We start from the raw sequence: 14171 nt of genomic DNA on the forward strand, positions 1-14171 counted from the left end.
GCAGGCAGGGCCAGGCCCTGGGCCCTGGTCGGGAAGGAACCCAGGGACATGAGAGCTCCTCTAGAATGGCCATCCTAGACTCTCTCTCTTTCTTCCAGATTGTGGACAAGAACAACCGCTATAAGTCCATAGATGGCTCAGACGAGACCAAAGCCAACTGGATGAGGTGAGCCCCACTCTGCTAATGTCCCGGGGGTCTTGCCTGGCCTCTGGAAAGGAGCCAAGGGAGTGTGTTGGTCCTATGGGATCTCCAGTAGTAGAGGCCCCTGGAGGCCCAGAGACTGCCGTTCGCAGGGTTTGGGACGCGTCTAGCTCTGAAGGACCCACCTTTTCCCCTAGGCCTCCATCAGGAGGCTCTAGAGGATGGCCTGTGGTCAGGCTGTTGGGATGCAGGGACCCCTCGGGCTGCTCACTTGGCAGTGTGTCTGGAGGACCTGGGCCCAGGCTCCTGGCAGCATTCCAGGGGAGGAGGGGGAGAATGTCCCCCACCTAGGACCATGACACCTTCTCAGAGCAGGCGCCTGCAGGAGTGGTGTGAGAAACACCCCAGTGCAGCCCCAGCAGTTCAAACAGCCTCCGTGGAAGAGAGGGCTTCTGACAAAGTTTCCAGCTCAGTTTTTGACAGTGCTTGCTGCCTAAGTTTGAGTACTTTGAAGAGTGAACTTTACCCTGTTCCAGTGTTTGGGACAGAAGTTTGCACCAGAAGGTTCCTTAAATGCCAGCCAGAGGAGGCAGGAGACTGGCCCAGGGTCCCCTGGGGATGGCTGAGTTGAGCCCAGAACCACGGGCCCAGCATGATGCTGATGGTCTGTGCCATGTGCGAGGGGCTTTGCCGAGTGGGGTTTGTGGATGGCGTGGGAGACTCGACATGCCTGGTTGCTTGCTTGATGGCCTCTTTCCGGGACCTAGGAGCACTGACTGGGGATCTGGATCTGGGTGGGAGGGAAGGAAGCCTCAGATGTCTGGAGTGCGGGGCACAGCCACACCGTGGACCTGGGGCCCTCTGCTGGCATTTGTACAGTTCCATGGCCATGAGGTCTTGGGCTGGAGATGGGATCGTGCTTGGAAAGAGGGCAGATGGGGACTTCCTTAGTCGGGGGTGCTGTCTTCAACTCTGAGACTTTCTGAGCAAATGAGGAGAAACAGGTTTGAGGCAGGGAGTGTGTGATGAGGGCTCCTGTGCCCTTCCCAGTGGCTCACTGGCCACCTGTACTCCTATCAGACAGTGCCGAGTGGCTGAGCAGCAGTTCACAGCTCCCAGAGCACTTTAAGCGTTCACCCTCTTATGTGTTGGGTCAGGTGTTCTCATTGCCGTTTGATGGGTGCAGAACAGAGGTGCCAGAGACGAGCAGGCCCGCTGCCTTGCAGTATGGAGAACAGCACCCACTGCCCCCAGCCTCCTTGCACACAGCTGATCAGACACACCCCAGGGAGGTGGCTCGATACCCCCAACTGCCTTCTCTTCTTACTGCCATGGGGTCCAGGTCAGCTGAGCACTCACAGTTCACCACCTGCGTACTGAGCACCTAGTTCAAGTCAGACTGCATACTGGGTCCTGGAGTGGATCACGCAGCCCTGCCCCACCACATCCCTGCCCCAACCCCCGCTGGCCCTTCCCAGGCTCTCACCTCCCACCACAGAGATGAATTTCTAGTGTAGTTTTTGCTCTGAGGCACTGTGTGCTGCAGGACCCAGGTGAAAGAGGAGGGGTCTGTTGACGTGGGCCTTCCAAGGGGCCAGGATTGTGTCTGGGGACACTGGGGTACGGTGTCTACACAGGCTATAGGGTGGACACAGTTTGGACTCTCGGCCTGCGCCACTGTGCTGCCTGCCCTGTGGCTGCAGCCTGGCTCCAGGCAAGCAGGGGAGAGTGTGCGTGTGTCCACTGGGGAATCAGGCTTTCTGTGCTGTTGCTTTTAAGGCATCGGGAGCTTTGCCCATAGAGCTGAATCTTTTCCACTCTTTCACCCACCTCTGATCTTTCTCCTTGGGGACAAGGCCTTCCCACAACCTCAAAGAAGGGGAGTTATCATCTGAACTAACTTAGCTATCCTCTGGCACCGCAGATTGTGACTTAATTGGGCTGGGGGTGGGCCCTCGGCCTTGGTATTTTTAAAGCTAGTGATTCTAATGTGCCGCTAGCATTGAGAACCACTGCTGCGTGTGGATCTTCAAGCCACGGTGGTCAAACTGAGATCCAGGGAAGGGTGAGGTCTTGCTCAAGAGCATGCAGTCAGGGTGGCAGAATGAGGATTTGAACTCCTGGCTCTGGAATCCTAGGCCAGTGTTCTTCCTGCTTGTGCACAAAGGACCAGGTGAAGCCTGGCTTCCTGGGCCTGGATGGGCACTGGTGAGCAGGGATTTGGCGGGGGGGGGGGGGTTCCGCTACTGCCACCTCACTAGCACGGGATCTGTTCTGTTCTGCTCCCAGCCTGTCCTGATTCAAGATGGCATCTGGGTAGTCACAGCTGGTGGGCTCTCGTGTTATGACTGCTCGAAGAGCAGGTTAGGTTTGGGGATGCAGTTTGTTGCCATGGAGATGCCCCTCCTGCAGTCGGAGTGAGAGAAAGCACATCCTGGGACCCCTCCTTCCCCTTCATGCGCACTTTCCATTGGTGTAGCTCTTTCTGATCTGCACATGCTCTCCCTTGCACTGTCATGGCGTGGCTTGGGGATGATTGAATGGACTCAGTTAGTTTCTTAACAAAATTAACGGTGGGTCAGGAGGGGAGTGGGCATTGTCGTGTTGAGCTGGCCTTTCTGACAGCGCTGTGCTAGGTGATCTGCCTGTGATGGTTCTCAACCGGGCACTATTTTGTGCTCCTGGGGGCATTTGGCAAGGCCTGGAGACATGTTTGGTGGTTGAATGTTTTCAGGTAGAAGCCAAGGATACTGATAAAATCCTGCATCACACATGACCTCCCTTCCTTCCCCACAAAGAATTATCTAGCCCCAACTGTAAGAGTGGCAAGAGTGAGAAACTCCTCCTGATAGCCCTGGGCAGTGACACTAGAATTATCACCCTAGTTTTATGGAGAAGGAGACGGGCTTCACACGAGTCCCATGTCTTGGCTCAAGGAGACTCATTCTGTAGTCCCAGGTCTAATCCGTGTCCCTGCCACCATCTTGGACTGGGCAATGAGGCCCCAGCCTTATTCCCATCTTCCGGGCCCTGGTAATTTGGGTGCGTGAGTAGGAAGATGGGGCTACAGGATACTGGTGCCACTGGCCTTCCCCTCCCGGTTTCAGAAGAGTCCAAGGAACGAACTGGGCTCTGAGCTTTCCTCCACACCCTCATGTCCTCTCTTGGGTGAACTTTTTTTAACCTTTTATCACTAGTTAAATGGTGACAGAGTCACGATGTGATGTGGAGAAATCGAATTCCAAAGCCAGAACAGGGACCACGTGGGATGGAAGGGCCATGCTGTGCCCCTTGCCCAGGGCCTGTGGCTGCTCAGTAGAGAGGGAATCCCAGCTCCCCCTTGTGTCCACCAAAGTGGAACGTGTCTCCCTCTGGACAGTCGTGGGCTCCTCAGATTCTACCAAAAAGCCACAGCAGCCTACCCCACAAAACAAGCACTCCCATGGGAGGCAAACCTGTTTTCCTGCGCCTTTGCAAAGGTGGAGGCTTGGAGAACTGACCGGGAAGGGGAAGGAGAAGGGGAAGGTAGCCACTGGGCAGAATAAGCTTTCCGTGGCCACACGCTAGTCATGGCATAGCCGCTCTACACCCCATGGCAGCCCAGGGTAAATCGTCTCCCTGCTCACGTATTCTTCTTCTGAGCCATTCATTCAGCTATAGGGCTGTAGGTACACGTGGCTTTATAGAGGCAATGGTCTAATCCTAATTTTGATAAGATCCTTTATTGCTACCTTTAAGCGATTTTAAGCCCCTTACATCACGGTGTTTTTCCCTCCTCAGTGATAACCCCAAAGGCCTGTGGTTATTATTCTGGACAGGGAGAGTGAGGCAGGAAAGATTGACCTTGAACTGCCCTAGCTCTCACCGCTAGTAAGAGCTAAAGCAGGCCCTGCACCCGAGGCCTTCGACTCTGAGTCCAGTGCTCCCTCCCATGTAACGCCGCCTCTTCTTTCCACCCTCCCCTCCGAGGAGTAGTGGAAGGGACCTCTCGCTAGGAGGAGGGTGTGGTGGGGGCCAGGTTGCCCCAGGTGCCTCCTGGCTCTCCAGCTGGGGGCCGGCAATTAGGAAGGAGGAGGACCACCCGCGTTGCCGGTCATTTACCCCATGTGCTTTGTGGGATATTCAACCCAAGGAATGTGGCACACCTGGCCGAGCGTAAGAGGAAGCCCAAGTTCTCCAAGGAGGAGCTGGACATTCTTGTCACAGAGGTGACCCACCACGAAGCTGTGCTCTTTGGGAGGGAGACCATGCGGCTGTCCCATGCTGACAGGGACAAGATTTGGGAAGGCATAGCCCGAAAAATCACCTCCGTCAGCCAGGTGCCCCGCTCCGTCAAGGACATTAAGCACAGATGGGATGACATGAAACGCAGGACCAAGGACAAGCTGGCCTTCATGCAGCAGACCCTGTCGGGCCCTGGGGCTGGGGGCCGGGCCCCCACCATCGTGCTCACGGCCCATGAGAGGGCCATCGAGTCAGCGCTACTCACGGCCCGTGCAGGGTGCGGCTTCCCCAGGGTGGAACTGGATGGCACCGACAGCCCTTCGACCAGCTGTGAGTATCACCAGTCCCCTCCGCCCCGCCGGCCCGCCTGCTCCCCAGCCTACTCTCCGCAGTCTCCCGTGGACTCTCCTTCTGGTTCTCTCCTGTCCCTCCCTGTCCAGCCCACTCTTTCCCTCCTCCCCTCCTTCTCCCAGTTCTGTCTCCTCTCCATCCCTTTTTGTGCATTCATTCTAGAATATTTACTGAGCATCTCTGTGCCAGAGCCGTGCTGGGAGCTGGAAAGACAGCTGTGTGTAAACCCTACACAGGCCCTGCTCTTGGGGAGACCCTGGACTCCTAGGAATAAACCAACTTTAAATAGCTGCACAAGTAAACTGGTAATGAACGGATGAAGGACACAGGAGTCCAGGAGGTCCCGAGAGCAGGGCTGACCTCATGAGCATGCGACCTGCACAATCACAAGGGCCGAGCTGGGTTTCAGGCTCTGCTGTCGCCATCTGGACATTCTTCATAGTTATTGAGCCGGGGGCCCCACGTTTTCATTTTGCATTTGACCCTGTGAGTTACGTGGCAGTTCTGTCTGAGAGTTAAGGAAGGCTGGGGAAGGCTCCCTGAAGAAGTCCAGCAGATGGGCTGTGAAGCGTAAGAGTTAACCAGGCCAGGCAGCAGCAGCGTGGGGCGCGGAGAAGGGGAGGGGAGGCGCGCAGGCAGAGAACAGCATGTACGAGGCCCCGCATCAGGAAGGCGCTTGGCACGTTCCAGGAACAGTGAGAAGCCAGGAAGGCCCAAGTGTAGCGGTGCCGGGGAGGGGGCTGGAGGCGGTGGGGCGGGGGGTGCGGGGTGTGGTGGGGTGGGCTGGAAGCGAGGTGGCCAAGCTGCGAGGGCCCCGGCCGTGGAAAGATCAGTTTCTTTCTGTGTCTGGTCCTGATGGCTTTGTTCCTCTATTATTCTCCGCATTCCCCTGCCTGAGCTGCATAGCCTGCTCCCCCTTCTCACTGTGCTGCCTCACTCTGCCTGCCCTACGGCTGCCTCTCAGCTCCCTCTCCATCCTCCAGCTGCTCCCCCACCCACCCGTTCCTCACCCCTCTCGTCCCTCTGTACTTGTCCCTGCCTTTCCTCTCTACTTCCTGCGTCTCACATGCACTTTGAAGCCAGGGCCCCAGTGGCTGAGGCGGGTGTCCCTTGGGGCTCAGCAGAAGGGGGAGCACTCAAGAGCTCTGCAGAGGCTGCACCCCTTCCTTTCCACTTCTGCACATCTCCCCTGCTCCCCGCCAGCTGCAGTCCCCACTAGAGGCCATCTGCCTGACCAGCTCGTGAGTGGTGGGAGCCAGGCAGAAGAGGCCCCGGGGAAGCGGCTGTGGCTCAGCCATAGGAAGGTGCTTTGCAGGAAGGTGCTTTGCAAAGACTCCTTTGCGCCTTCCCTTCCCAGGCACCCTGCCAGTGGGATCTGCTCGCTTTCTGTTTGGCTGGGGCTCCTGACAGGTGGTGGCTCACAGAGGCAGATGTTCAGGACTGGAAACGAACGTGGAGACCATTTAGTTCAACTTCCTTGCAATGTAGAAAGTAAGCTCTAAAAACCAAGGTGGCCCAGAGCTCAGTTCAGAAGCAGGATTTGAACTTGGGTCTGCCAGCTTCCTGTGAATCAGCGTTTTCCTAAGTCCTAAGAGGATTCCGCCCTGTGTTAAGAAAAAATCAGGGATCAGCATCCAGTAAAGCCTGTTCCCTGTATCCTGCTCCACTCACCCCTCCATCTCCCTGAGACTGAATGTCACGAGGCCACCAAAGGTAACCTGGGCTGGCAGAGAGTCTGAGTATACTATCGGGCAGGGCCTGCTCGCTCCCATGCCAGGCTCACAGTCCTCCCTTTCCCGGCAGTGGTCAGCTGCCAGGGGCTCGGCAGAACAGGCCCGGGGAGGGAAGGAGCAGCATCACCTCGCCAGGCCTCGTTCCTTCCGACACTGGCCATACCAGACAGGTCTCTGGGATCTCAGGGGATGGCTGCTGTCCCACCAAGCACTGCCAAGAGACACAGGGCTCCTAACAAGCTAGCCCAAGTGAGGCCCCAGGACCCCTGGGAGGCATGAGGAAACTGAAGGATAAACCCACCTGTCCTCCCCATCACCTTCCTGCGGGGTGGTTCTGACTCAAGCCCTCAGGTACAGGCAGGGAGGGCTTGCCTGTCAGTAGGGTCAGCCCATACCTTATTTATTCCTGCCACGGGGATCAGACCATACCCTCGATCACCAGAAAGCCAACCCACATGTGCAGGGGCTGGGCCCCTCCATATGTCCAGCTGCAGGGAGCAGTCTGTCCGATGGCCCCTGTGCAGTTAGGTGCTCCTGGGTGGGAGCACAATGTGACTGACCTGGAAGCCTGCCTTGGGGGACAAGGGGGCAGCAGGGCTGGTGGCAGAGGTGGCTCTCATGCTCTGCACTGTCCTGCCGGGGTTCTCCAGCCTGCCAGCATCCATGGTGGTGATTTAAAGGTGCAGATTCCAGATTTATAGCCTTTTATCCCCTGCCCCCTCCCACGTCCCCAGAGTGCGTTGTGTCATTCTTATGCCTTTGTGTCATATGGTGTGTCATACACTGCTTTGTGTCATACACTACTCAGGTGATGGGTGCACCAAAATCTCACAAATCTCCGCTAAAGAACTTACTCATAACCAAATACCACCTGTACTCCAGTAACTTATGGAAAAAAAGGGTGCAGCTTCCAGCAAGGCCACAAGATGGCCCCAAGCAATGCGGACGTGGCTTCAGAGAGGCTGGCGGTCCGTGGGCGGAGAGTGTCTTAGTACCTTTGGCCGGTTCCTTCAGCTTTGCAGAGTGCCTTCGTGTTTGTCATATTGTTTATGCCTCTTCTTAACAACCCAGCTAGGTGGCCGAGTGGTTTGATGTGTAGACAGGGCGTTGGTTATTGCAGAAAGCGAGTTGCAGAAAGTGACTGCCGAGGTCAGGAGCCACTGGGTTGGCACGGAGTCACCGGGCTGCAGTCTCCAAGTCCCCTGGCCTGGGCTCTTCCCCGCTAGAATGGAGCTGTTCCCATGAGAGGAAGAGGAACTTCCCCCCAGGGGTGCTGGGCCCACGCATCTCAGGGATTTGGGGAACAGGGCAGGGGCCAAAGTAGACTGCGGAGTGGCAGGGCAGGGGGATACTTTTCAGGGGCAGGGCCAAAGCCAGGGCCTCCCTCCTTCTCCCTTTTGTAACTATGTGTCCTTTGTTTCTGTCCCCCAAGATGATGAAGATGAGGAGGCACCCGGGCCCTCAAGGCAGCCTCTTCGGGTCCCCCTGCAGCAGTCTCCAGAGGAAGAGGCCCACCTGGCCAGGCCCGCCCTGCTCCGTTCATCCTCCTCCTCAGACCAGTCTGAGACGGTGGGCCCCAAGCCAGAGGCCCTGCCCCGTCCCTCGCCCCAGGCCCAGGCTGCCTGCAGGACCCCTCGGCCGCACCCCAGCCCACCCACCACGGGCCTTGACTGGCAGCTCCTCCATGTCCATGCCCAGCAGACCGAGGTGTTCCGGCAGTTCTGCCAGGAGCTGGTGACCGTGCACCAGGACATGGCCAACAGCATGCACGTCATCGGCCAGGCCATGGCCGAGCTGACCGGCCGCGTGGGTCAGATGTGCCAGACGCTGACAGAGATCCGGGATGGGGTTCAGGCCTCTCAGCGGGGGCCAGATGGGGCAGCCCCCATGGGCTCCACTCCCCAGGCCACTCAAGCCCAAGCCCCCCTGCCAGAGCCCCCACCAGCTCCCCCAGCACCAGCCCCCACACGGACTACCAGGTCTCGGAAGAGAAAGCACAATTTCTAACCCAGCTAGTCTGCACTAGGAGGAAGAGCCATGGAGGAGGTATGCCTGGCCTTGCAACAGGGGTCAGGATCGATGACCCTTGTAGGACATTGGGGGCGCTGTCACCTCCTCACCGAGCGCAGGTCACTGCCCTGTGCTTTAACAGAGCATGTATTCAGCCCTGCACCCTCATCTTCCGTGGACGCTGAAGATGCAAGAAAAGCCACCTGCCTCATGCTTGCTTGGGCCAGAGATCGTTTTTCCTCTTGGTCTGTGTCCCGTGGCAGCAAGCCTTGCAGGGAAGGGGGCCACAGCAGTGGGGAGCATCCGAATGGAATCCCGCTTTCCAACCTCGGGGCTGCTGCATCGGCCTCCCACACGTGACCTCGCAGGCCCCGCTGCTGCTGCTTCTCAAAGGGGCAAGGCCTGATGGGCAGGTCGAGCCAGTCCTTCCGGGAGGGGTCTGCCCTCCCCTGCCCAGAGGTGGTGCCTGCCTTGGCCCTCCGCTTGCCCTTGTGCGCGTGCTCAGCTGCTGTGCTTGCCTTGTGTGGAGTGGGGAGAAGAACGGGATGATGCGGGAGGAAGGAAAAGACTGTCTTGCCTTCGTAGAGAGCACTTTATGCTTTTCCTCGCCCTTGCAGAGGGGTGGGCTCAGTGGGGTCTCAGGACAGTCAGCTCGAGCCAGCCAAGTCAGGTATTATTATGATCATTATTATTGTCATCATCTGTATAAGACAAATGACACGGGCAGTTAGTGAGGGGGCCAGGACTGGAAGCCAGGATATGGGTTTTTCCAGCTCCCCTGTCAGAGGCCAGGTCTAGAGTAGTGGAAAAAGGAGGTCTTGCCCTTGCTGGGCCTCTGCCCGCTGTATCTATGCTCCTGCCTCAGCTGTCCTGGGTGGAAGCGGGAGGCACTCAGCATGTAACAGGTGTTTCTCCCACCCTGCCCTGGCCCTATGGCTCATAGCCAGTGTCTGGGAGAGGCAGGGCCAGGTCTTAGGAGCCGGAAGGCAGTCTCTTCCCTGGCTTCTAGAAGAATCCGGAGTCCCGTACGGCTCATGCCCCCCTCCAGGTTCCAGCATGCCTTGCCTCTGCTTGCTCGGGCTGCCTACGCACTAGCTACACACACCTCTAGCTTCATGTCTCATGTTGGAGTGTGGGGAGAGAACTGGGTTCTTAGCATTAGAGAGGGAAGTGGCAGGTGGCAGATGCAAGCTTAGCTCTGACCTGGGTGCAGCTCAGCCCTGTGTCCTCTTTTTTCCCTGGCCTGAAGCTGACCCCAGCAGAAGTCCTCCAGCCAACCCCTCCACCTCCCCCCGCCCCAAGCCCCCACGCTCCCATCCTGTAGTAGGAGCTGGGAGGATTGTGGCACCCAGTGCCTTCCAAGGCCATTCCTGGAGTGCTGCTTGTAAAGCCAAGCCAAGCTTTGTCCCACGTAGGGAGACTGGAGGGTGACTGTAATGTCCCTGTGCCTTTGGCTCTGTCTCCCTATTCTGTGGTTCTTTGGGGGTTCCTGCTCCCCTCAGACTGAACCCTCTCCTGTCCAACAGCCAATGGCTTAATTATTGCCTGGAATTGCCTGGCCCTCCTATGCTGGAATCAAAGATTGCCTTCCGAAGTATTTTTGTTAAGATGGCAATAAAAAGAAATCGATCTCACTCTTTGAACACACCCAGTGTCCAGGATCTTTCTTTGGTGTGTATTCTCTTTCTTCGTTTCCTGTGAAAACCCCAAGGCCCCCAAAGCAGGGGTTAGATGATTAAGGAAAAGCATGTTGGTGAGACGGGCTCGAGCGCCCCTTGATTTTCCTGATTCCGTAAAGCTCCCAGATTCCCTATGACCAGCACCATGCCAGGCCCTCGGAGGAAAGGCAGGGCACGCATGGGCTTAGAGGACGGAGCATCTGGGCACGACACCACTCAGTTATATTTTCTGTCTCTGCACTTCAAAAGTGAGGTGTTGCTAAGTCAATTTTGCCTTTTGTTCCCTAAAAGTAAGTGAGAAGTTCTGAAAAAAAAAAAAAAAACAATCGCCGTTTCTGTTAGGAGGCTCCAGAAGGGTCAGGGGCTGGCCATGTCCCAGTGTACTTCAGGGGCCACCTGGAGGCATGACCCTTCCCACCAGTCCAGGTGTCTGTCTGTCTGGCACTGTCAAGGCTCTGCCCACCTAGATCTGAGGCTTCTCCAAGTAACCGAAGCTGCCTCTTCCGCCAAGAGGAAGCCTCCTCACCTGTGCATTGCCCTGGCTAACTGCCAGTCCCAGAGAGCTTCTCCCAGGCAGGAAATCCCCAAGTCTTGAACACAGATCCCCTTTCTAGAAGGTTCTAACCTACTTTTAGCCTCTTGAAATCCAGGCCATCCTCTGCAGTTCCTGGCCAAAAAAAAAAGCATAGCCAGAGAAACGGAGGACTGCCCAATTTCCAAGAGATGCGAAGATGCCATGAAACCTTTCCCGGGGCCTTGTTCCCTAGGGTCAATGTATGAAGCAGTGACTGGCTGGCCACTCTCTCTGTTTTTGGGGAGTGAAGGGGCCAAATTGGAAGCTGGAAAACTCAAACAGAAGTCAGAGCAAAAGGGCCAGTAAGGACTTGTCTACTTGGGATGGAAAAGATTTCAGTTTCTGTTCCTTGGCTTCGGTGGGGATGGTGGGGCTAGCACCTTAAAACAGGAAGAGGAAACGTGGGTGAGTGACAGAAATGAATGGGGAGAGGGAGGCCTCTAGCCATGACCAGGTGACCACCTGGGCGGTGGATGTATGACCTCAAGCCCCTTTCTAGGCCGGAGACCTATGCGTGTGAGAACACAGAGCCCAGCCTCTTCTCGGTCTGTCATTTCCTAGTTCTGCTTCCCTCTCTGGGGCAGCTTCCTTTCTATTGAAAAGATACCCACCAAGCAGTCAATGTCTGCACCCGGGCTAGTCGAGCCCCTCTGACAAAATGGCTGCCCCATGAGTTATGTTCTCTTCTGAGTTGGAGCCAATAGTCATGTCCTGACCCAGCTAGAAAATATGGCACACTTGATAAGATACAGTGGGTGAGATCTGAGAATTGTTGTCTTAGTATTTGTCTAGGTGGTTCCCTAAGGTCAGCGGGGAGGTTGGAATAAAAACAATCCAGTATCATCATCATGATACGTTTGGTCCAGAGTTCTCTGCTGCTATCAGCAGCACCTCGGCCTACCCTTTGATGGCTCCAAAGGTCCCAAATTCTGTGGGTTGGAGTTGAAATGCCTCAGTAAGCACTAGCATTTGCAAGACAGCCTCACTAGACATCGTCTGTGCCTTCTCTCAAGAGGCAGTGACCTGATAACACCTCAAACCTCCTTGGAAAGAGCTGCTCAGCCACAATGGCTAGATTTTGTACCTCCTGGCAGCCTTCCACTCCTTGGGCAGGGCTTCTGCTTACTGCAACCATGTAGTGAATGGGACAGGCACAGTCCTTCATAAAGGGGTTGTTGTGAATGGAGACAGAGGGGTTTTGGGGAGTGGCTCAAGCCAGCAGGTGTTAAGGCAAAACACTTAAAAAGGGAAGATCTAATTAGAGGTAACAGGTCTGGGGACCTAGCTGGTTCCATTTAGCTTTACCTCTAAAATGATATAACATACACTTTTGTCAGGGGAATGGTTGTGATTCACCAGGAGTTGCCATATATATCGTATTTCAAATGCTAAGTTTCAGAATAACCAAATACAACGAAAATCTGAATAAGTGTTGCTCTGCCTTTGAAAATACTCTGTGATCTATATGCCTCGAGGTTAGCTTTCCAAATATTGATTCCTGCCGGATAGAAAAAGACCAGAAGTTGGAAAGAGAAATTGACTTGAGTCTTTCTAAACCTTTTGATACACCCTAGAAGTTGCTCTTTAAATAAATAAATCCCAGGTAGGAATGTATTTCTCGTCTAGATTTTTCTCTTGATGTTGAATGTCAGAGAAATAATTCTAGCTTTTAGAGCTTGGTGGCTATTTAGAAACTGGAAGAAAAAAGGAGAAGACAGTATTCTCCAATCATGATGCTCTGTGATTCAAGTGATTCTTGTGAGAAAAAAGATGAATGAATGGTTTTCATTTCGTATCTGGGAGCAGGAAAGTTTGGAACGACTTCTGTTTTGTTCCGTGCTAACCGCAAGGTAGATTATTTTTGGATGTCAGATCCTAGACTCTCATTAAATTGGGGACTGGAAATATTTTGCATATTCAGAAGAAATCTCAGCTATTCAGAGAAAAGGCTGACTCACAGTTGTAGAACTGAGATTGGGAATTATTAATTAAGTAACCTTTCTCAGCCAGGAGGGTTTCTTTTCCTTTCTCTTAAGTCCTTTGCTAATAACATCGCGACTGGGTACGTGAAATCACTGTGTGGTCTTCACCACTCGGGGAGAGCAATGCTTATGTCCAATGCTGGTAAGAATGCCTATGTGTTGGGGCTAATAGAGAACATAGATCTCGGACAAGATGCAAATTCTGGGAGACCTAAGCACTATAAATCTTGCAAGCCACACCTCCATGGTGGAGCCTGTGGCTCACTCCTCTCAGAAGGCTGAAGCAACCAAAGCTAGCATTTGCTCACCCATCCTGCTTGGTCTCACTCCTTCTGAGGTCTTGCAACATCCTGTTGCCAGAACGGATTGTTCCCTGGATCCAGTGGTCATCCTTGGAGGGCAGCAGCCTCCTCCCAGGCTCTTCAGATGAGAAGGGCAGGATATAGATGAGGGGCAGCTGGTGCCATCCCTGGGACCTCTAGAATGTAGATTTTCCATGCTGCTAGCTGCCACCACTGTCACCTCATACTGGAATTGGCATTCATATATTTATTTTCTTTGTGGGTGTGTTGAGGGTGACGTGGGTGACAGTAATAGTTACTTATTGAGGGAAACTTTGAAAGTATGCAAAATTACAAAGACGATCCATCTATAAGGGGTTGTCACTGTTAAAACATGGTGTATTTCCTTCAAGTCGTTTATCAGGGCTTGTTTTTAAAGCGTTATTGGAACCACAGTCTAAACACTTCCAGTCCTGTTGTTCTCACACTATATTATTTCAACACCATTTTTCCATGTCATGAAAGATTCTTTGAAAAGCTTTTTCTTTTTCTATAGATGATAGCATTCCATTGCATCAATGTAACGTCATTTACAAAATCATTTCTATAGTATTAGACATTCAACTGTTTTGCCTTTGCACTACCATACACAGTGATGCAAGTCAGCATATTGGCATGCCGGGTTTGCATACTTCATCTATCTGATGTTTCTGGAGCCATACTGCCAAATTGTTTTCTAAAGGGCTGCAGTGTTCATTCTGCATCATCAGTACAGGGGACACCTTTCTTACCACCTTTACCAATAAAGATATTATCATCTTTTAGAAATCTGTGCCAATGAGACGATATACTATGTTGCGTTTCTTTCATTAGTGATGCTGAATACTCTTCGTTGTTTTGCTATCCATTGGAATTCTTCTGTGAATTTTTGTTTTCCTTGGACTTATCCAGATGTAATTCACTGAGCTACACCAATCAGGCAGACTTTGATTTTGTCCCTGCTTTTTGAGACAAACCATAACGTAAAGAAAGAAGTTATTTTTGACTACAGATTTCCTAGATGCTTGTGTAGCACAGAACTGTGAAACACCAACTAATTTCCTCTTGCCCTCTGATCTGTGCACCTTCACTCCTCGGCAGCTGTTGCATCATTCCACCTTTTGGAGGTGGGTAGGGTGGGGGACTGGATGTTGCA

At 53.9% G+C, this 14171-nt stretch overlaps 2 protein-coding genes across 11 annotated transcripts in view; both read left to right on the plus strand.

Moving 5' to 3' along the window:
• The window catches only part of PRDM11 (PR/SET domain 11), an 87340-nt gene that overhangs the window by 56845 nt on the left and 16324 nt on the right, over positions 1 to 14171 (plus strand). For 7 of the 10 annotated variants that reach the window (XM_039471097.2, XM_074401348.1, XM_010333719.3 and 4 more), the window contains one exon: positions 99 to 166. In XM_039471097.2, coding sequence (XP_039327031.1) covers positions 99 to 166 — 68 coding nt within the window. Of the gene's footprint in view, positions 1 to 98; positions 167 to 4274; positions 4697 to 7882; positions 10108 to 14171 lie in introns of those variants that run through there. The other 3 variants (XM_039471098.2, XM_074401351.1, XM_010333730.2) reach the window with 1 other exon arrangement.
• On the plus strand, positions 8488 to 10107 carry LOC101041036 (uncharacterized). The gene is given in 3 exon segments (XM_010333715.3): positions 8488 to 8694; positions 8696 to 8746; positions 8748 to 10107. Coding segments are annotated over 3 exon segments (702 nt in total). The 3' UTR covers positions 9192 to 10107.

This window comes from Saimiri boliviensis, chromosome 6, assembly GCF_048565385.1.
Source record: "Saimiri boliviensis isolate mSaiBol1 chromosome 6, mSaiBol1.pri, whole genome shotgun sequence".
Lineage (NCBI taxonomy): Eukaryota > Metazoa > Chordata > Mammalia > Primates > Cebidae > Saimiri > Saimiri boliviensis.